The 24,238-nt window shown below is 44.1% G+C and overlaps 1 protein-coding gene across 5 annotated transcripts in view; it reads right to left on the bottom strand.

Moving 5' to 3' along the window:
* UTRN (utrophin) overlaps positions 1-24,238 on the bottom strand; it is a 375,635-nt gene that overhangs the window by 339,326 nt on the left and 12,071 nt on the right. Inside the window, exon 1 of one of the 5 annotated variants that reach the window (XM_066994163.1) lies at positions 5,007-5,151. The exons of 2 other annotated variants lie outside the window; for them this stretch is intronic. In XM_066994163.1, the coding sequence (XP_066850264.1) occupies positions 5,007-5,100 (94 nt within the window). In that variant the 5' untranslated portion in view covers positions 5,101-5,151. Of the gene's footprint in view, positions 1-3,882; positions 3,904-5,006; positions 5,152-24,238 lie in introns of those variants that run through there. 2 more of the 5 variants (XM_048067804.2, XM_066994164.1) reach the window with 2 other exon arrangements.

Genomic DNA, 24,238 nt, shown 5'->3' with positions numbered 1-24,238 from the left:
TAAAAATATTGTGTGTTGCAGCACATTAAACCAGCTAAGAACCTTTTAAAACAATCTGAAGCTGAAAGTGATTGAGCTATACTTTTCCTGGACTAGAAATGTACATCTGAAAGAAAACAAAATAAACAATATGACAGGATTTGCTTCACCAACTCAAAAAAAACACAGCGTGATTCTCTTTCTACCTAAGGAAGGTAGTCTTGAAGCATCAGTGTCATTGGGGATGGACACGCAGCTCAGATAATCCCACAAAAGTGCTGGGTTTGGACCAGTCACCAACACAGAAGGAGACAGGCTGGGACAGGACCTGCCTGATCATCACACACACTCTTTATGAAGTCAGTCTCAGCTAAAAAAATAAATTAAAAAAAAATATTTCCCTTTCAAATAGTTTCCTGGAACAATGGGAAATACGTGATCTTTTATTAACATGACCACAGTTCCAGTATCTGCCTGGCCCACTTTTTATTCCACGCATACAACACAATAATGCGCCTACATACTATAAATCAGCACTTCTCAGGTCCTAATTTCAAGTTAATCACACCCAGAATAGTTAAGCAAGCCTGACCGGTGCTTTATATCAGCAAAAAGGAGATATTCTATCGGTGCGGTTATGAAAGCCACAATTAGTGAAAGACAGATCCAACCATGCTGCTGCCGTCTGAAGCGATACTGCGAGCTGTTAACTGCCAAACGCTACATAAAGCTATCGGTGACTGCTGCTGCACGCCAGCTCTGATCCGGGGGGACGCGAGGGGAAAGCTGCGGAGTGCCGCTCCACACCGCCCCGAGCTCGGCCACCACACCCGCTGCTTCCCAGTCTTAGAAGAGAACTCTTTCACCATTTTCTTCGCTGTTCGTCTGAACGCTCGGATAAAAATTCATCTCGGCACATAACAAGTGCCCAACGACAATCGCTCTCCTTCCCCTGTAAAACTAGCCCGCTTTTTATCCACGGGAAGGATCAGCGAGGGAATTACTGCGGCTGGCTTTCTCAGCCCCTCGCTCCGTGACGATTACAATGCACTCCACCCAGACGCCATACAAATTAGGTCACATAGCAGACCATATCCCTGCCAATTCCTGCCCTATTCATAAGGGACCAGAACAGGAAGCATATGGAGCCCTCCAGTTAAGGGTCAGAACATTTCAGTGAAAACATAAAAGCGAACCAACATCAGATTATTCACTAGCGAGAGGAACAGTTTCTCCATACGGCAAGAGTGAGTCACAGGCACTAACTGCATCCGACAATGCAAAGGGCCACGGACTACATCCAACAGCAAAAATACTCCCCTGCAGCTTACCGAAGTGACTGGGCTCTAAGAAAGAAAACACAGAAATATTTTCCACTTTTTCGGTATGCATGTGTACTGAATTTAATGTACAGAGGAAGAGGAGAGAGCTAAGAAAAAAAGTCCTTCAGAGTCTTAAAAACAGTTCACGTGAAGACTCAAAATGAGACTATGCAATATGAAAACTATCTGCTCTTGTGCGTTTCATCTAAAACTACACTGTGTTTCAAAGCACATTCATCATCACCTGCTGCCAAGAAATATACAGTTTCCATGTGTGCAAACGCCAGAGTTGCTTTAAATAAAACAAATTTGAAACCGACCCTCCAGCACAACTCTGCTAAGCAAACCAACCAACCCAGGGCTTCACAACCGCTCACAGTAACACGAACAATACAGTAAATATTCTTGCTATTGTAACAGTTTATGGTCTCATGATAAAAAACCATTTCTAGCTGCTATCAGTGCACCTATCCTGTGAGAACACCAATTTCTTCCCACCTGAAAGGAAGCTTTTAATTTGTAACCTAGCATTCTTAGGATTTCCAAAGGGAGGCTATTGATCAAGAAGGGATACCCAAATGTTAACAGAAACTAAATGCACAATTAAACGCACACAGAAAACATTTAAGCTATTACTTTGCAAAAGACCTCAGCTATGACATTGCTGTTATTTCCCATTGCTATAAAAAATAAAGGGGGGGGGGGAGCACTGAACAGCTCACACAATAACATGTAAACTGATCTCTTTTACTTCTGTCGACAACAGTATGAAAAAAGGTATCAGTAACAAAGGTCATTCAATTACTGCAGACTGCTATATTGGCCTCGAGAGCTGCTATTTGACAGTAATGGTGCCAAAGGGCAATGCAGTTTCAGAAAGTTTCACACAACTTGCAACTTTCTCCTACCTTCTTCATATAGATCAGGAACCTCCCCACAAATGGAGGAGTGACAGTCGTCTAGACAACGAGGCACTTGAGGCAGGAGAAAAATTTTAAAAAGCATCACACGAAATGCAGCTACACTGCTAGGGCATGCACAGATAAATACAGCTACAACTTAGCCCACCAGTTTTTCTGGAACAGTTTCAGAAATTCTCCTGGATGAAGATAAACACTTTCCCATGACATGGGACAACGATGAACAGTAGAGCCCATCTACTTGACCAGGTGAAGAAAGTGAGAGAGCCCTTCTCTCATTTCCTCCCCTCAGATAAAGACCCAGCGTTGGCCACGGCCAGGCACCACGCAGCCCACCAGTGCCACTGCACTCCCAGCACTGACTTGAGAGCTTTCAAGGTTTTTAGGAGCTCAGACCTTTATAGAGAAGGACATCCCAATAACTTAATATTTAGTACGCTTCAGGCCGTAAACCAATCTCCAACTTAAACGTGCTCATTTTAAAGAGATGATGCTATAATTTTCATTACAGGCTTTCCTGCACTGTTCCCCAAAGCATTTAGTACCATTTCACAAAAAAGACCCCACACAGGTTCAAGAGTCCTTGGAGAAATCGCAATCCTTTTCATCCACACTGGGCTGGAGACAGGGCAGAAGCCTCCCCTGCCCTTTCCCATGCTGTTCAGACTCCAGAGGACAGAAGGCTCTCACCCATTTAGGCTTCACCTGAACTAACTCATTTACATTCACACACTTTACCAGATAAGAGCGTCAGCCTCCCTGCCACCAGCCCCACCAATTCTCACCCACCCACGTTTCTTACTGTTCAGGAAATCTACAGCATTTAAACAACAAACCAACAAGACCGAGGCTGCACCTCTGCCAACACTACATTTACCAGCTAACAAATAACCCCTATACATTCTAGCCAAAGAGCTGCTTCCTAAACTTCAAGTGTCCCCGTTATTTACATTCTGGACTTATGTGAACATTGACAGATGCGAAGAAGAAACAGTAACTGTTGAATATAGTACTAGAAGTGCTTTATTAAAATATTTATCCTCTCTTACCTGGAGAAATGTTCTCCCCTGCCCCCTGTGGAGATTTCACTTTTTACTTTCTGTATTTCCTTTTCAAGTTTTTGCTGCCATGCATCTCACCTTTTACCTCTTTTCAGATTTTTTTGCTCTCTTCTCTGTTCATTTTTAACTCAATTGTCCAAAGACACAAGTCTATCAGTTGCTCCAAATACAGAGTGAGAAAAAGTGTTTGAGAACGAGCAGATGACTGAATTCAAGAACATCACTCTCCCAGAAAGCAGGTCTACAGTCCCACACTTTGTGGAAAGTTCAGAACATTACAGCACAGGGATTTTCTTAGAAAAAAAGTCCTGTTGTTTGATTGCAAATATATTTATATAAAAATATATTTTTAAAATTATATATAAAGATATAATTGCAATATAGCAGCCATGACATACATACTTTTAAAAAACACCGGGCTCTCAGCTCATAGGGAGATACGCTGGCCTTAAGAAACAGTCACTAAGGACTGCCTGCTCGAGCATATAAAGCATGGGAACAAATGAGTAGCCACCTCTTAACTAGGAGTTTTACACTAGCCTAGCATGCAAACATCACTCTATCTTATCTGCATACAAAAGTAATCAACCAAAGGTGTACCTCGTTAGCAGGTTGAATATATGCACATTGTGAAGAACACCAGATCTCTCTGACCTGTAATGTAACGAGCTCTCCAGATCACTGTCCAAAGGAACTCCACCCAAGTTATGGAGTTTTCACGACATTTTTTTTCAGCTCTAGAAGTTCAGATTGGGCCATGAGAGAATAGCTCCTGATCTCAACCCAACTGGCATACACCCAAACACACTTCATTGTTCTAACTGCAAGCACACGTAAGACCAGAGAGTCTCAGCCCATCGTTTTATTTATTTAAAATCAGCCATTCTGCTGCTGTATCTTAAGACATTGCTTTTCTTGCTGTAAAAAGCCATAGTCAGACTCCAGCTTTTGAACAAATACATATATATATGTCGTGCCGGAAGTCAAGTTAAATGAAATGGACCAAGTTCTCTGTGGATCGGTCAATTCTGTACCAGCAAAGTTCCGACAACAGTTCACAAAATAATCAGCTCCCACCTGTCAATTACTGCATCGTAAGAGTGTATTTCCCATTCTGCCTCACAGCAGGATGGCAGAAAGAAAAGGAAAGGGAAACATCACCAATTTCTTTTCCTCCAAAGCACACTCCCCCTCAAAAAAATATTGATCCTTGGAGACGTCACCAAAGTTAAACTAAAAAAATAGGGTTGAAGGAACCGTTATAAGTATGGAAGTTCCAGGAAACACAGTAATCAGAGTTATACGGAATAAAAATACCATTGCATACTAAATTCACCATAACAACATGTAGGTTAAGAAAAGCAGGGGTATCAAGCCTTTCACTTTGAGAGAACTGCAATAAGACTTACACCATGAAAGTTAGCATCTCACACGTGAAAGGGAACGTGCCGAGCGTTACAAAGCAGGTCCTGCAGCAGTAGGTGTGGAGCAGCCACACGTCTCACAGTGCTCACAGCGGAGCAGTGCCACAAAAACTAAACAGACTGTGAAGAGTCTTCCCCTTGTACTGTTTCCTGCCATGCCTTCGACTACCTGCTCCTGTTAGATTCAGCAAACTTGAGCTGAATCAGTCAAAGTAGCTTGTAGAGAAGATAAGAACAGACCCTGGTGGCTGGATCCTTTCATCCACAGAGCTCTGAAAATACACTTAAACATGCACTCACCCAGCGGGGGATAACAGGTCTGTGTGTCAGTGTCCCGAGGCACGGCAACCTTGTACTTTTTCCACGCAACCTTTTTGGCTGGTTGAACACTCATGATCAAGCTCAGTCTTTGAAAAACAGGAAAGTGAAGATGGAGAGGAAGTGCACGCTAACACCCGCACCAGAACTGCATGCCGGGATTCGAGGGGGAGGGAAGCGTTGGTTTCCCTCAGAGGGTTTGACACATTCAGCCACACCGAGACTGAAACCATCCAGGAAACAAACCTTTCTAAAAGCCACGTATAAACAAGTAACAAGTTTCAAGCGAATTAAGGTATTTCTCCTCAGAAACAGATGAACACACCGCTTTGCTATTCCTTATGAAAACAGAAGAACACTCGAGCTTTCAAGCACTGACAAGTCACATCCTATGTGCAGAAAACAGGAAAGAAGGTGGCAATTTTCCTTTTCTGTTCAAACCGTCTAGTCAAATGTACTTATTTTAAGAACCCTAAATATTTTTAGCATTTACTTTGCAAGAAGCGTGCAATATTACCGTAACGCTTTTTTCCCCCCATGTGCTTGATAGGACGTGAAACCAGAACCGGTCTGCAAGGTGAGCAGCCACGCCATTTAACGGTACTTCAAAGGATCGCAGGAAAATTGTGATGCCAGATTTCAGCCCTAAAAGTCCCACAAATAACCTCCGTGGGGATGCAAGAATCACAAACTGTGATTAGGTATGCGCTTTCCACTGTGCAGTAATTCCAAACAAGACAGACCACAGCCTACCAGAGCAGGAGGTTAATAATAAAAGGCTACGGCAGCATCAGAGTTATTTTACAATGGGCCTTTAAACTGCGTTTACCATCTCTACGGAAGGGGAATCTAATCCCTTGACCTTCAACATCCTGTTGTCAACTTTATAATCAGATGGAGAGGACTTTCCATTCCGTACCTTTGAAAGGCATGGGACTCCAGATTTTACATTTTGGGATATTAAGCTGTACAGAATTCCAACAGTCACAAAAGAGTAGTGCAGGAGAAGGTTAAACATAGCATAGAAATACGGGCCTTACAATCAGGGAAGAGCTGTGCACAGAAGAACTGGTTTCAGCAGCAGAAAGACAAGTGCTATTTGATTCACCTGTATTGGTATATTCTGCTGTGACAGCTGTTCTAATTGCAGCTTTTCTCTCTTAATTAGGATCCAGTTCACCATCACATACCTGACAGACACTGCTGGAGGACAGGGGAGGAAAATATAAGTAAATAAATAAAATCAATATTTTTCTAAGTTTACTGGGGGAAGGAATCAGTCTTACTTTGTTTTGTGGGGCGGGGTTGTTCCCTCCCCCCCTCCAATTTTAAGAATTCCTCAAAGTTGAAGACTGAAAAATGCACACAAGAAGAGTTTTGTTTCCATGAACAAAGACAATCGTACATTCACGGGGCTAAATCAGACTTTTGTATCCAAACATTTCTGTGGACCTTGCAAGCAAGAGCAACATGAAAAGGTAATAAAGTTTTAAAACTAGGGTTCTTATTTTTGAAACAAAACATAGATGATTTATTTTGCCATAGCAAATACAAACCTAAAACTTACTGTAACAAAGCACTTCAAAAGCACAAGAAAGAGACACCGCCAGTTCTACCAAGCACACAACGACAATGAGCAGGCAGCTATCCACACATGCCAGAATTACTACCAACAGCCCCACAACTCTGTTTTTCAGGTCCTGATGAGGCTGGCCTGCAGTCCCTAGGAGAGCCCTGCTGCTGATCCCATACCTCGTCTCACCTACTGCAGACAGGCCCTGCCTCCTCCTCCCAGGCGAGGCCCAAACCAAATCAAGACCTTCTCCATCAGGCACTTGCCAAGACAGAAAGACAGGCACGAGTTCCAGGAGCTGGCTATTGTTACAACACTGAGGTTTCCCACTCCTCAGTAAAGAAAAGATGTGCAGCCAGCCAGGGCTGTGAGACCAGCACCATCTCAGAGCCTCCATCACTCCCTGAGCTTCAACATCAAGGTATTAGAGGGGCTGAGGGAAGCCATCAACTCACCAGAGAGCTTCCAAAGAATTTGTACTCTGGAGCTTTGCCTGCCACTGCAAGTTACATACCACGCATTAGAGAGGCTGCTTTAATCTAACACAAAGTTTTATTCCAAAAATCCAGCATTTCAATACGAAGATACGCTGAGACTATTTATTACCTTAAAAAAGGTATTGCGGGGGGAAGGGGGAATGGTGGTTTTTTTTTCCTTCATTTTAAACAAAATGTCTTGCTCATGTGGAGATAGGTTCTGATGTGAAAATAATGTTACAAAGAAGTTAGCTTTAGGAAAGCTTTTTTCTTTCAAGCTGAATTTTAAAACGTGAGGTTACAGCCTCTGCCAAAGGCTGAAATATTGGGTGTGAAATCCATGCATTAACCACAAGAGGTGATAAGCAAGAAAGAAACGGGAGCTTTTGGGGAAAGTAATCTTAGAAGAAGGCAAAAGAGGTTTGTTTTATTTTTGTTTTCCTAAACAAACTCAAGAGTTCAACACACACACACACTCTCCCTAAAACACTTCATTCATTAGGAGATGGTCTATTCCTACTACTACTGAATTCAATAGGCCATTTATTTAGCAGCTCTCTGCCGAGAGTATGTGCTCTCTTTTATTCACTCTGGTGTTGACAGCAGTAATCAAATTTTGTACATACCACCGACTCTATTATAGTTCAACAGCAGCTGGCTGCCTGCCTAGTCTTCTTATCATCATGTAAGATAAAAAAGACCAGCCAAACAGACCAGCTGAAACTACAGTAAGAAGCAAAAAGTAGAGTCAAGCCTAAACAAAAGTCTAGTAAGGAGAAATCACATGCTTTCATGCTTACCCGTGTATTACAAATCACGGGAGAAAAATAAGCCTAGGCTCAACACAAGACAAGTTAACTTTGACAGTTTTCAGAACTGCATCTGAGATGGCAGCTCAGACCCTGCTTTCTGAGAAGGCCTGAATGCCACACGTCATACATGAAGTACTACACATCAATAGCTCAGCCCATGCAGCAGGAAAGCAGAAGAGAGAAGGCACAGAGGTGGGAAAAGAAGAAGGGAAAAAAAGAATTTCATCAGTTCATTTGAAGGTGAGCTCAGAAATACCCAAGACCACCTCTCCATGTCATCCCGGCACAAAGTCAGCACCAGATTCACAGTGAAATTAAAGTTCACAGTTGCACGCAATAATTGGAGCAGAGGACAACATCCTTTAATTACAAAAATCCCCCGTAAGCAATTCGGTTGTCTAGAATGAGATTGGTTTCCATTTCTTCCTTGCCATCTGGTTCTGGGGAGCCTTCCAAAGAGCCTTGAATGCCTTGACTTGGAGAAGAGGAAATTGGCTTCGTTTTCACTGCCTCCCTCCTCCCAGCTTTGTTCCAAGCAGGGCCTGGTTAACGCTTCTCTGAACTTCCACCCTTCCAGACAAGTCTGCAAGAAAAGGCTGGTTTTATGGAGGGGGAAAAGAGGGAAAAAACAAAAACGAGAGGATTTCTTATGGGGCAGAACAAGAAAACGCAGAGAAGAAAGGTGAAGGAGGAACTCTGTCACAAGTGAGGCAAGAGCTTTTCTCCTTCCTATAGACAGAGCACACTTCTGCAGGGTTTCTGAGCTACCTCTCCAGCCCTACCCCTCCCAACGCTGCTATAATGAGCTTCTAGTTGAGCGCTTCTCATGCTGTGTGACATTAACACCCCATAATTTTGTTCAGGATGTTTTATTTCACCACAACATGACAGACTTTTTTTTTCCATTGGCCTGACAAACATGTTTTGAATTAGCAGACCACCCAACGCTGGATCTTCAGCGAGCAAACAAGAGAGCTTAGAGGACAATGCTAAAGAGAAGGATGCTGAAAAGGCAATGACAGGAACTTAAACAGAAAGCAATGTTTTGAGTGCATTTTGATGGAAACTGGTAATTAGTTTAACCTCTACTCCCAGGAAGCCCACAGCAACATCAGAGGGGTAACGAAGAGTGCTTAGCATCTCAGTTGCAGCCCCTGTTGTGCAGCAGGTTCCTGGCAGCATAAAGCACTCTGCAAATTCTATGTTCAGCAGCACAGGAACTAGAACTGGCCTCGCTACCATGGAAAAGGAACATGGTTTTGAGTATTGCAGCTGTTAGAGCACCACAGAAAAGATAACGTGCTGATACCGTCGCAGCACTCACACGGACGGCTCCAACACCAAACACTTTCAGCACGCAGTGTTTTAGTAATATTGGGCTTGGCGCATGGTGCCCTTGTGAAATAGCACTCATGTGGCTGCTGCAACTAACCAACTGGCTCATCCTGCAGGAGGAAATACCAGGAATTATAGATAAAGTGTGACATCCACAATTTTAGTTACTCTTATCTGGGGCAGGGCAGGCAGTGCAGAGGGAAGTGTCCTTTAGTCTCTTGTACAGACACCGAAGGGAACATTTCAAATGTAAACTCGGTTAAGTTTCTGGAGCACATCAGTCTGCAGGACGTGTTGGTTACGCTGCAGTCGTACCTGGGAAACCCAACCAGCACCACCCTCCCACAAAGCACCCTGACTGAGCCTCCTCTGCTCCCAGAGGAGCCGGAGCAGGCCGAACAGGAGGCACAGCTGCCTGCCGCATTCTTCTTCTCATTTCAAACACTGAGTGCTCCTCCTGAAAAAAGGCTCCTGCTCATTTGCAGGCACCTTTATAAAACAAAACCCAATCGATCCCAGATGGACACATGGCTTGGTGCTTGCACGCTGGGGCACAATGTGTATTTCAGCAGGAGCCTGGTGCCTGCTGGCCACAGCCACGGGACAGCATCTTGTTTTGTAAATGCCAGTTTCCGCCTCCGAGAACAGAAACATCTCAAAACTTTCTTCTGAATTTCACAGGGATTTTTCATTAGAAAGCATCTTTTGATACGTTGTTTTCAATTTAGAAAACGTGGGCTGGAAGAATGACAAACCTGCAGTTCTGTGGGTTGATCTAGTTTTGAGCAGACTCCGTAGGTACCCATTCTGGTCCACAGCAGTTAAATGTAGTTCTGGTAAGAAATGCTGGCCAAGGTGCACACCAGTACGGAGAACACTCACAGAGCAGTCCCATCAGCAGCGTAAAAGCAAACGAGTACTCCAAAGCCCATCGGCACGTGCATGGCTAAAAGCACTAGAAGCAACATACACGTACCCCCCACACACACTATATGCGTGTATGTGCACTCTGAGCAGCATCACACCTTGCTAAGCCAGGAGAAGCAGCCATCCCACTCCTGTCAGTGTTCAGAGGCATTTGGGTAACACCCTTAATAACGTGCTTTAACCTTTGGGTAGCTCTGAGGTGGGCAGGCAGTTGGGCGAGGTGGTATTTGAAGGTCCCTTCCAACTGAACTATTCCCTAAGTATGACCAAGCACTCCCCCGGCAAAGCAGTGCTAAGGTGCAGGGTCTCACCTCGGGGCAGGCAGAGGGCACAGGAGGAAGCCTGCGGAGCACTTCTGGAGCACGTGCAAGCTTGTGGCCCTCTGCTTGCCAAAGCACCCTCAGCTAAGGAAGCCTCTAGCAGCTAATGCTGCCTTTATCCTGAAAGCAAAGCCATGCTGCCCGACCTCCTGCTGCTGGGGATGAAGGAGGGAAGACGATCACTCTTAGATTTATCACAAGCGTATTTCCACAGCAGTACGGTCAGAGCGATGATTGAGGGGATGGTGGTCAGCAAGTGCCACAAGTAACTGCAGCATCAAGCATCTGGAAGGTGATGTTTTTATTTTTACGCCCTGCAATGACACTTGGGTGATCAAATAGCACCCTGCGAGACATTAACTCTTCAGCTGTACCAGTGAGAGCACACAATATTTATTTTTCTATTGCCACTGAACTATCAGACGAATACGAGTTTATTATCAATCTTGGTAGAATTAGCATTACATTTCTCCCACTCAGTCTACTTCCCTCCCCATGTGCAACAATGGATTTTATTCATCCTTTTCCAAAAAGAAAAGCCACACAGGGCAAGGGGAAGGACAGCATCTCACAGAGCTGTTCTGTCTTCTGCAGCAACCGCTGCTGAAGTACTTCAGACTTCCCACGGCGACCACGCCTGGATGGGAAGCTGCGTTACCCAGGAAAGGAGGGATCCGCAGAAATGCAGAAAGCCATTCGGAGCCCCCAGCCCTCCCAGTCCGTCACTGAACAGCAGGAGCATTGTAGAGAGCTCCCCAAACTACACAGGCTAAGAGTCAGTAAGAAACCATCAGAGGCACCACAGGACTAAGCAAAAATACATCTGCTCACGGCAGTTATATGGGTGACTGTAGGCAGCTCAGGGACAGCCCTCCTCCAAAGCAGCTTCTTGTCCATTAGCACATTTGACAAATTCATATGAGAAGTTTGGCTCATTTATGCTTACTAGACTTAGTCTTTTCCACCATTTTTCACTGCAATTGCAGGGAACAGAGTTAATACCATCCAACAAACATCTCCAGATGAGCTCTCCTCTCTCCAGAAGAGGAAGCTGTCTCCTGCCAAGGGTCCCATGAAAGCATCCCTCCTCCTCCTGGAATAACACTGCTGTTATCTGAGTAAATAAACAAACAGAGCAACAGCATGCCTCCTCGGCTCCGGGCAGGCAGGCTGCACTGGGCGCACAGGAGCCAGCACAGCTACGCTGCACACAGTGAGGCTTTCCTTTCCTGAAAGTCTAAAGACCACAAAAGGGTAAAGACCACAAAAAACAAGCGCCACCACACAAAAAATGGGAGCTCCAGCTCAACCTTCTGTAAGTCCTCCAGCTAACTGCAAACTTACTATACCTCTTGCTAATTTGTCCCAAGAGCTAAATGATGCTCAATGATAAACAAAACAGAACCGCTTCTCTGGAGGTTCCTGTACACACAAAGTCATGGGCAGAGATCTGACGGCGGTGAGGACAGATGTGCATCCTTTCCGAACACAGTGCTCTGCCTCAAGCCCCGTGCCTGTGCTCCCAAGCAACCAGGGACCATCCTATGCCACGCACCAGCTGAGGAGCTCAGCGACAGCCGGGCCAGCAGACACCCCTCCTAGCTCCACACCACCGAGGGAAAGCTCACACAAACCACACCAACAGCAGAAACGTGGTGGGAGGAGGACTGGGCAGGGGCAGGCAGCTAAGGGACAAGAAGGGATTCCATTCTGCAAGCCCACAAAAGGCCGCGTGTTCCCATCCTCGCTTGTTTTCAAGAATTAGCAGCAAGCTCTCTGTGCATATCCTTTGCAGGCTTCTGTCAGGTCAGACGGAAAACAACAGGCTCAGCTATTCGAGCTCAAGTGTGTGGAGGAGTAATTACCAAAGCTTCACTGGACAGAGGGATTGCATTCTTTTATTCTCTGCATGCCACCACCCACTAAGAAATCATAATAAAATTCGCAGAAACCTTGTAAGTAAAGCCAGCACTGCCACGCAGGAGTTAGCCTGCAGTCACTCAGCGCCCGTCCCAAAAACTCCACCTGTACCTCTCACAAGGACAGTGATGCCTGGACGCTGCTACTGCTGTCACCTGTACGGTTTCTGTCATCAGCACAACCAAGCATTACTTGAACTTACAGCTTCAATCACACGCAAACCTTGAGATACTGCCACAGGTACCGTAAGCTTCAGGAAGTCCTCCTGTGCATGTCCTGCACATCACACACATTCCTAAGCCTGAAAAGCGAAGCCCCCAAACAATTTCTGCTTCAGAATCACTGTGATGCAACACACCATTCTCTCGTAAATATTCAATGTCAAAAATGTATGTTTAATTCCTGATTTTAAACTACTTTGAGGGTCGAAAGATGCTGATGCTATAGTGACGCTGTTATCAGTCACCCAGTCAAGCATCACGCCTTAAGCCCGCGGTATGAGCAGGCACACGTGCTCATTCCCATCACTCATCTGAACACCGGCTTTTCTGATGTTCATTCCCCTTCTCTCGCCCATTTTGTACGATTTGTTATGAAGCCATATGACATTTACTGGAACAACCTTTCAACAGGCTAAATAAAACTGTACGTTACTTTAGCAAAAGCATTTTGAACCTGAAGCCTTTAAATTCAAAGGGGGGAGGAGGGGAAGAATATTCTACACTGACAGCTTTAATGTATTTCAAAATTTGTATACGGTGAATATATTCTTATTTACAATTACTAGCACAGAAGTATGCAATACATGAGTAACTCTGGAGGAAGGTTTTACACAAAGCAGGTGTGACTACGGTTCTGAAATACCATGTACCACCTTGTACGCTCAGGACCCTCATTCCATTCAGCTGACGGGCTTTTATAATCTCCCCAGCATGCAAAGTAAAGCACCCTAAGTGGCACACCATGTTTGCCCATTTGCTCCTTGCTTTGTCTAGTCTTTCCTATCTTAATTGCTGTTGTCGCTGCTACCAGGTACTGCGTAGGTGTTCTCAGAAGGTTATTTTATTACTACCTTAACTTATTCTCAAGCAGCAACAGGGTGCTGCTAAAAAAAATCCCATTTTTCTCTGCAAGACTTTCAGCAAGGAGGCAAAAGCCAACCAACAAGGCTAGAACTGCAGCAAGTTGCATTCAGGTTGTTTAGAGGTATACTTTCAGCAGTCTTTTCCTCCTCCTCTATTTGTATTGGAGTTCTACCAACATATAAAGAAAGAGACAAAAAACAAAACAAGTTGTATGCCAATTGCAACCTACGGATGTAAATACAAGCGTGCAGCCCTCCGGGTTCTTTGTTACTCCACCTTCAGCTTGCCCTAGATTTGAGCAGTTCTGTGCCGTACCTGCACTCACCCTGACATCAGACGGCGTTCGTTACATAGCGCGATGTGTAACTGCAGCATTCCCACACACATTTATACATTCATATAAACTTTTATACTGTTTACATACAGTTCCCTCATTCTTAGTTTGATGGTTATATAAAGGAAGCATTACGAAGTTTCACTGCTGCTTTGCTTTTTTTAAGCTTTGCGTCAGGACCAGATTAAAGAAAACAAAAAAATCTGCTTGTAGGTGCTTTTTTGTGTGCAGTGTTTTAAAACCACTGTCAGTGCTGACACACTCTACTCCCTGTTACAGAGTTGTGTGTCAGAATCACTTCCTAATCACTAAGTAACTTCAGATCGGCCACAGGAGAGAAAGAGGGAAAAAAAACACACACATATATATACACATAAAACCTTTCTCTTCTTCCTCAATCCTTTCATTCCGTATGATTTTCATAAACATGGAAGAAAGGGATCCTCATGACAAAGGCTTTTATAGCTTAGATTGTAAGATGAGTACAGTATTTTAGGAGAAGTCTGGCTAAGTTTATGGTAACTCAGAACTTTGTACAGGTGTAATTCAACTTTTTTTGTTGTTTGTTTTTGTTTTTTTATGTTAAGTAACATCAAAACAACTACCTACCTTTGGTAAAATTTGTGCTACTGAATGTACGCAAGGCCCTAGGTCACTGAAAAGCAGCTCTGGTGGAGATGCAGTCAAATGACTGCCAACAGTCACGAAGCCACATTACTCAACAGTTTTTAGAAAACTGCTTTGGCTCTAAATCCTTTATATCCAGCTAACAACCCCCAACCCTGCTGTTTTCCATCCCCTATCTGTGTCCTCACTACCTCCATATACTCAACTACTCCTTCTGCAAATAAGAACCTCACTGCTGTTTAAAATAAGAAAGAAAAAAAAAAAAACAGCTCTCAGTACAAATCCCACCACAGGACAGTTCATTCACTCTTAACTCCCACTTGCTCATCAGGTGCTGTTACACTCACAGCCTTGTACCTCCCTCTCAGCTAACTTCATCGCCCTTGCCTTGTTCTACTAGTGAGCTATACAGCTCTTCACTGGCCTACATTCGAGAGGGTCCAAAATCAGTGAGGCAGCCAGCTCACCGCATCCCAGCACAGTCCCAGCGAGGTGTGCAAAACCCCTGTCAGCACTGGAAGTAAATACTGCATGTCCCCTGGCTTTGTCCCTTACAGAGAAGACGAGCAGGCGAAGCAGCAGAGCACAGGACATGCCCTGGGCAGCACCAGGTGGGACCACCGAACCCCCATCAGCAAGCAAAGCCAGGCAGGCACACATGAGGGTGGGACGTTGTCACGATAAACCTGCCTTGCACATGTCCCTGTGATGCCGTGTCAGCAGCCAGACAGACCAGGAGCCATAGGCATCCCCAGCACAAGGTTTCAGCTAAGCACAGCTCTGCTGCAGAGAGTTTTGCCAGCTCCCACGTCTAGGCCCATCAAAGAAATGAGGGCAGAGAAGTGCCCTGGGCCTGTCCCAGCCCTTGCTGCCTTCCCTGGGAACTGGGTGGAATTACTCCAACGCTTTGCAAACCCTGTTTTTTAATATTTAATAGGGAGGAGGTGGACAGTACAAGCGTATGTGTCCAGCTACAGATAGCGAGAGGCTTGCAAATACTACGGGAACACCCAGAGCTCCTCTCAGTTACTATAAAGGCCATTCCAGTCTCCACGCCCTCAGCAACCAGCTCCAGCCGAAACCACTGTGGGCACTCTACGGATGCAGTCGGCTTGCCATTTGTTCCACTGCTTCAGCCAACCAATCTCAGCAGCAGCCTGCTTCCAAAAAGGCTGCGCAAGTTAAAACCACTGCTCCAACCGGAAAGCCTGCTCAAAGGTCCTGCCAGAGCAGTGGTGACAACAGGAGGGGAGTCCTAGCGTGCCACTTGTAAGCCACAGCAGCTGGCTGATCCCATGGTCCACTCACCCCACAAACCCCACGGATGGATCATAGATGCTGTGAGCAGATAACAGGGTTTATGCGTGTGTTTCCCCTCACCTGAATTCCATCTTCTGTCACAAAAGAGAAGAGCCAAAGGGTCTGTTAAGATCTGGGAGGATACAGGGCCTGGTCAGATTCAGGTTGTTTCTGCTGCTGCTGGAGCGTGAGGAGGTTCAAGGTGCAGCAATCTCAAAGCCACGCAGGTTTGGGAGGTGGAAATTGAGCAGTAAGCACTTCTAATCCAGCCTGCCGCCTACAAAAATGGTACAGGGAAACTGGGAGCTCCACTCCAGGCTTTTTTTCTGAAGATAAAAAGGTCAAACGTGGTAGTTAAGCTTCATGACTAAAGCCACAAAAAGAACAAGGAAGTTTCCAATTCATTTGCTTCGGCTTCTCTACCCTGGAAGCTCCCACTGCAGCGCACTGGCAGTGGCCTGTAATCACTGTAATTCCCACCCAGTGCTCCCATCTACCCTCCCAGCCACCTCAGCTGCAGCAGGCATTCTTCAGTATCTGTAACAAACTTGATGGATATTAAATCCCATGCCAAAAAGGGCTCAACTGTCAGGAAACCTACAAGTCAGGATAATGTTAGAAAAGCTTTGTGAACATGACACGCACAAAGTAGTGATCCCATCCAGGGCAACTTCACACAAATGCAGCAGAAGTGCTCCAAGCAGCCAGCTTGAACAGATGTTCTCCAGAAGGGCTTGGGGATAACCCAAGCGTCTTTTTACATTGCGCAAGCTAGAAAATGTGCACTGCAGAGATCACCTTCACCAGGAGACCTTCTGGACAGCTGTCACTAGCGTCCAAGTGCCCTCCAGCTACGCAGTGCAGAATGCAGCCCTCTGAAGTCAGCCTCTCCTCCCTTCCTGGCACTCAGCACAGCAACCAGCAGCAACTGATAGACAAGGAAGGAGGGAAAGGGGCGGATCACTGCATATATAAATCCCCTGTGTCTATATACAAAATCCATTATGAAAGCGTGAGCTAGGCAAACTAGAGCAACTGTATGCCTCATGTTTGCATTAACAAGTCGCTGTGAGACCTTTGGCTAGGATTTATGAAGAACGCATGCAGGAAATGGAAGAAAAGAAGTCATAAAGCAATTCTCTTGTTTAAAAAGCTGAGCACACAGTAGAGTTGGTCAGCTTACAACACCATACAAACAGGAACCACAAGGAAACTCCACACATGATGCTTCAAGGCTGAGTCAAGTTTTGATTTCAATGAAGCCAAGCTCACAGGAGCGAGCCTAGCACAGCCACCACAAGACTGTACAGGACCCCCAGCGGCACAGGTACCTCTCGCTTAGAGTGAAGCCAAGATTTTCCAGCAAGTCCATGAAATCACCCCTCATCCCTGCTCAGTTGAGCAACTCAATCATAGCTTCCACACTCACAAACAAGAAAGTACACAGGCGAGGAAGGAGAAAGCAACATACAGAAGGACGGGAAAATATAGCTAGGAGTGCCCAAATTCTGACCCTAACCACCAAAAGAGATGTAGCTTGGAGATGTATCTTGGACCAAGCAGAAAAACAATTATCAGCTTGTCTCCAAGAGGATCGGAAAACAGCAGTGAATCATCTACCCATGTCTCCAGAGACTGGATGGTGCACATATAAGAGAGAAACCAATGGATGTCAGCCAATAAAGACGTCCACAATTAACCTTAAGAGCTGCTCTTACCAAGCGTGCAGAGCAGCTGAATCCAACACCCGTACAGAGAGCTGGGAGAAGTGATTGAGATTGCTCTTCACTTTAGGTATCTGAAATGGCCAGGAAAGGGTGAGGGTCGGGGGTGGAAGGGAAGCAGGAAAAGAGTAGCAATAAATACTAATCCATGGAGGCTGGATATCTGAATTCCCTCAACTGTTTGGCCAAGACGCTCTTTCTTGTCTGTACCTACTACACCAAGTCTCGTGCAATGTGAAGATCTGATGCTGCATTCAGGTCAGCATCCAGCAGCTAGAACAACCCGTCTGCCACTTTTCTAAATTTCTCTCTCTTTATGAGGCTCTTTCCTGATGACTCAGAAGATTTAACTTTAAACAGAATTAAGGCATTTCTTTTTAAAGTAAGTGAATAAGAGAGAATACATACTCTCCATCTGGCATACTTTTGTTCTTGAGGAAAGAATTCCAGTCACGACCTAGAAAGCTACCACTCAGGACCAACAGCACGACACACAAAATTGAAAGAAAAAACCACACACCTCAGAACTCTGTATACGAGTTTTTATACCAAATTTCAGGTGATTTAAAAAAAGATTACACGTCACCAAGTTTATATGAATTGTTATCGTTTAAGGTTTTCAGCCCCATCCCCTATTTCCCCAGGAGCCCCCTGCATAACCTGGACATGGCAAGGAGGTAAATCCATCCCCTCGGGCTGGTCCAGCTGTGCCAGCAAGGCAGCACACATACTCCTGAGCATGTGTGCTTACTCCCATTGCTGAATGCCTCCAAGCCACCCTGGCTAGATGGGAACAACTTGGGCAGGAGGTCAAAAAAGCTGTCTCCGCCACCAGCTGTTGTGTCTCTGTGGGCACGGACAGGTCACAAGAACTCACACCCCAGTGAGAGATGGAGAAAGCACTGACGACAAATGCATTAGTACAAACAGAAGAGTTTATCACCCGCCCAAGCAAACCACTGGAAACACCCTGTTACAGGCAGACTTCTGACAAAAATCTCAGATCCGCACAGTGCTGTATGGTTATTCTTAACTTGAAAGGACCAAATAACTCCTCAGGAATTTCACCATTTCCAAATGGAAATCCCAGAAGGGAAACATCTAGGTGCATGCGTGTGTATATACACCAATGCACACCTCTTATCTTCAAGCACATTACAAAGATGACAGAAAAACCACCATTGCATCTTGCTCCATTACTTAAGAAATACCGTCTGATTCTGTGGTTGTGTTTTACACATCAGGAAGAAACCTCCAAACCAAAGGTATGTAAACACATTTTTGGTTACTTTACCATTCATTTTGATGCAAGGGAGGGGCAGGAACAGGAGCTTTTTTAAATGTGTCGCTCCCCTGAGGGCTAAAATTCGTGAAACATGTTTTTCAGAAACAGCCTTTTCTTCCCTGAAGCTCTCATCTCCATTCCCCTATCCTTATGATAACCTCAGTGGGTACAACACAGCACATTACTTTGCTTATCCTGGCCTAACATATGTTGTATTTTGAATTTTATTTGGGGCCAGTTCTGCCACTTATATTTTGTTGCCTTTCCCTGTAAGTTACCATCCTGGTGGACTCTTTTACACCCATGTACTGCTTATTTTAAAAAATAAGTTAGAGAATCATAATAATCTTTGAAACCTCTACCTTCTTTCCATTATGGAAGGCTTAATCCACATTTGCAGTGATGAAACAGACTGGAGCAGGAAGTCACGCTAAGCTTTTTCTGTTTGTTTTCTTTTATGATTTGTTTGTTTTCTTAAGGAAAACTAGGCTGCAGTGCTAAAGATCAAGGCTGATCTTCCTGGATGTCCTTGATATCTCCCTCGACAAAGGCACAGATCTGAGTTACGAATAACCTGAACATCACATGCATCTGCCAAGCCCAAGGTCTGTGACAACCAGAAGAGGCAAAGAGGAAACTGATTTTATAGTCTTCCCTTCTGATTCAGAGAGAAGAAAACGCTATTCTGCAGTGCAGGCAGGCCTCATCTGCACAGAAGCCAGTTCCTTGACAGTCAACAGCTGCCACTGTGAGACAGTGCCCCAAAATTATAATTTTATCATAAAAAGAGGTCTTTAGGACTTCAAATTTCAGCTGCACAGACATCCTCAAGAACACCCTTTCTTATCAGGACAAAAAGATCAGTTAGATAAGATGGCTCTGACGTTAGGAGCTGCATAGGTTGAAGAACACAGTCAAGAAAAGATTCAGCCTTTAAAGTATACTGGGTCACTCACCCAAGGAACCAAAGACCTGCGCTCAGACTGAAAAAAGATGAATCATTGATATATTAGGTGTAGAAAGTGCATTGTATTCAGCATTGTTCTTCTTGTATTAAGTTGGAAGAGTTTTCCAAAGCTTTCCAAGCATAAAAATGGGGAGCAGGTGGAAATGTATCAGCACTGACCGTTGCAGACTAGAAAGCCTGCAGAGAATCATCACTTGGGGTTAAATTTTAAACAGGCCAGGTTTCATTTGCATAGGCCTGGTTAATGAAGAAGTGACTGGCAGCGGGTACAACATCCCAGCCTTCTGTCACGCATTTACTTGCCTGCAGATGGCCGAGCTCAGCCCTCCCTTCCCACCTGAGAAGGCCCACATGGGTCACTCCTCCCTCAACCTCGCATGGCGCCGGGCCCTCACGTTCGCACCTCGCTGGGTGAAGCAGGGCAATAGGCCCGGTGTGATTCGTGCGCTGAAATGGAGGCATTCCCCCACCTCTGAACCCAGGAATTCTACCCAGCAACACCACACTGTAAATCATGCCTTTTTTATTCTTATTTTATTTACAGCCAGCCCTCTTCTCCTGACTTTTACGATTTCCACCATGCTGCTAGGTTTGCCAAGCTTTACTCTTGGAAGTGAGATCTCCCCCAGCCCTCGCGCAGGCCCCCCTCGGTCTGGGCAGGGTGCCACAGAAGAACAAGGCCATTCGAAGAAGAAAGTCAGCTTGAAAAAATTAGGGGAAGGAAGCGAGCGCTCCTCAAACCTCTCCACAAAATGAAGAATTTCACTTTAACTGGAAAGAGCGAGCCTCTCCTTCTCCAGCACATTAATATCACCAGCAAGTCAGAACAGAACAAAGGACATTTATCACAGCTGAGACCAACTTGCAATTTATGAAAAGCCTTTAATAAATGCTTTTATTTTAAACAGTCTAATATGACTACTTGAATTTCAGTGAAACGTAGATATCCACTGGAGGAGGTACAAGGCTTTTCCCCTGCGTAAGCAGTTTAGAAACTGAAGATCTGACAGAATAAATGACAATCCATAACACAAGATGCCTTTGCAGGATCAAACATTGCCAGATTCGACTCTAGACATCCTTATTCAGCATATTTAAAAAAAAAAAAGTGCACATATAAAATATGTACTTTTGCAAAGAAACCACTAACTTTGCATGGAGCAGCCTGCAAGATCCTAAAAAGATTTCTGCCAAACCTCCTCTACGCCATGGTGTTAATTCTCCACATAAATATTCAAAGATATTCTTGAATGACTGCCGTAAGGCAATACTCTATTCTGTAGCCACACGACCACAGCCACGCTTAGCTCACTGCACTAACTCTGCTCCCTGCAAGATCAGGTCGTACACGTTTTTCTGAGAATTCAGCAACGTCCCACTGTGATGGGGGGGGGGGGGGGGGGGTCAGGGAATAAAATAAAGAGCAAGTGACACTGGCCAGCCCAGGGCACTTTTATGCCAAGTTTTTTAGCTACCTAGAGTGAAGTAGGAATGTGACATTTTTCCTTGGAGATGGAGCATACATAAAAGTCCACTTGGCACAGTGTAGTAGCTACTGCTTCCACTCTTTTACCAACAATGAATCAAAAGGAGACCTGAAACGTGTGTCAGAATGAGCTTCCATATGAATATCTGCAAAGGGACAGAGGGAAAAGTGACCACCCTGTACATCAAGAATCCCTCAAGTACTAACAAAACCACCAGAAGACCATCATGAGAGCTTAAGATTATAACATCACAACTAAACATGGAAGCTCAACAGCTAAAGATAGCCATCTACATCCTCCACAGCTGATCACCAGGTCAAGAACTACACATGCTTCAAAGCTAAAATAAGTTTGGGAACGGACGGGTTTGTTTTATACCAAGACAGACTCTGGGAAAGTGGAGTAATCATAAAGGAAAAATGTAAGATCAGATGTCATTTTCTTCACATTTTTTGTCCATGGTCAAGAGGAAAATATCATTTTAGAGATAAAAAAGCAAAAGAACTCAATGCCAGATTGGTGTTTTCCACTATTATTTCACCTAGATTTACATTAGATAAGTATATTTTTTCTTGAGGTTGTCATTTTAAAAGTAGTCACTCTTGCATACATACATTTTCTTACTTACACAGGAATTTAAAATAAATTATCTTTTTCAAAATTAAATGCGGTTGTTCATATTGAATTTTGTTGTTTATTCTACAGAAGGAAATTTGAAATAGGGTTTTAAGAAGCTATTTAAAGCTGAGAGGACTTGTTTAACTACTTCTGCTTATTATGAAAATGACAAATTATAATCACTAGATGAGCTCTTGTTAAGTTTTTAGCAAAGAAAAAATCACTCACCTTGTATGAATGCATAACCCTTTATTACAGAGATGCAATTAAAGCTGCTTCCTCTTACTTTGCAAAAAGTACAGAGGACTTTTTTGCACAGAAATTGTATAGCAGTAGGTTGCCTATTTAAATAAACAGTGGATGATTATTGTAATGAGCTGGATGACTTTGGAAGACGTGACCTGGCTGACCCACCCAGGTTCTCAGCTCTACTCCTGTCCTGCAAGAGCGGGTGAAAAAGATGTCTGAAGACTAGTAGGGAAGGAAGTTTGCACGTAAGAAAAACCTATCCCTTGCTTAAGATAGCCAAAGGCTGCATTATTTAAAATAGTAGTTTCACTGAAAAATCCTTATTGTTCCTGTTTTGTGCATTAATTGAAAAGTTGTGCATGAAAACAGTCTGACAAAAGAGGTTTAACTCTTGAACTACATCCACCTCATTTAGCAGGGGAAAACTGTATATCATATATTAATTCTCACTGAAATTGGATTTTAAGACTTGACAGACTTTGAAAAAGGCTCACAAGATACCTTGAAGACTCCAAAAAGTAGCAGAGTTCTATTTATTCATCCAAAGAGAAGCAGATGAAAAAGAAATGGAAAAAGAATATATTCTCTACTAGGTATGCCACAATACTGGCACAAAGCAGATAAAGAGAAGAGTCCTATAGAATTCATACACATCATTTTTCCCTACTTATAACACTGCATTCTAGATAATAGACGCAGATTAAAATCCACCTCAACGGCCACAGATTCTCACCGAGATCAAACATAATTAATTCAATTGCTTTTTAAAAGACTTCCAGTAACATAAGTTGTGATAATCACAACTCATCTACTCTGCCAGCTGATAACCTTTTGGCTCTGCTAAATTCAGGACAGCCAAGAATGCATTATTTCCTTCTCTTCATTGTACTGTAGATGAGAGTTGAGCCCCAAATGTCTACAGCCTCTTTACATTTTCTCTGGCAGCACAAGAGGTTCTTAATAGGATAGCGAGTGAAGGTCCTTTCAGAGCGCTGGAGCAGCATGAAAGGAGCCTTATTGCAAGTGGGAATACTAGGCAGACATAATATCTTGTGAGGAACAAAACCCCTTTTTCTGCCCTCCAGTCAGTAGGAGGAGAAAAATAATTGTGTGCATTTTGGTATAAAGGAGGAAAAAAAAAAGTGTCAGTTTAGAGGACATAAGGAACTAAGAAAAAAGAATTAACTAAGAACTAAGAAAAAAAAAAGCAACTTAAGCTGTAAGAAACAAGTACAAAGGGTTAACATTTCACAATTTCTCTCCTCCTTCCCATTTCCCATATCCACACAAATTATGCAAAATACTTTCTGCATCAGGTTGCACCAGTCCCAGTCCACGAGTTTGTTTCAGATGACCACTACAGCAGCCTAGCATCTTCCAAATGTGCATTACATCACCAAAAAAAAAAAAAAAATTATCCCTTTCCTTCTTCCCCCAGGCAAGAAAATTGAGTTCAACTGAGGATTACAATTTCAAGTATTTTTATTATATGGGTATGTGAGTATAAGTTAAAGCCAGAGACAACAGGGCCAATAATAAGATCCTGTAACAAAAGGTGGCAAAAAACAGTGTGGAAAACAAAACACCAACACATTTCTCAGCAGTTAGTCATTTTATTTGAGCATTATAGAGACTCTGCTTTCAGCACCTGGCTAATGGTATCTGCTCCCTTCCAGCTCCCCTTCCCTGACAGCAGCAGGGGCAGTGCTACGGAGGAAAGGACACATCAGCATTTCCAAGGCAGAATATTCCAAGACCTCTTTTTTTTTTTTTTTCCAGCCTAAATCAGACTGAAACCAAAGCCTCCATGCAAATACACCGCCCAGTGTGAACTACTTTTTCCTAATCAGCTCCAGTGGCTAGATTTGCAATGGCTCCTGTCTCCACCAGGGACCTGCTCAATAGATTTGGACTAGTTCAGAGAGGGCTTCACTGTCAACCACAGGCTTCATCCTCAAAATGAGTTTAATCATCTAAACTAAGGCCACTGAACCCTTTAAGGATGAATGTAACAGCCCAGGACTTCTGCAACCTTATACTGGAAGGAGACGGAGAACAAAAGCAAGTCTGATATATTTACAATAGATCAAGGTTTGTAGGACCCTTCACTGATTTTGCACTAGCTTCTGCAGTGCTAACAGCACCATGTGCAGTCAAACAAACAAACAAACCACTA

This window comes from Anser cygnoides, chromosome 3 (genome assembly GCF_040182565.1).
Source record: "Anser cygnoides isolate HZ-2024a breed goose chromosome 3, Taihu_goose_T2T_genome, whole genome shotgun sequence".
NCBI lineage: Eukaryota > Metazoa > Chordata > Aves > Anseriformes > Anatidae > Anser > Anser cygnoides.
Note: the sequence above shows the minus strand (reverse complement) of the source record. Positions and strands in the feature narration are given on the sequence as shown.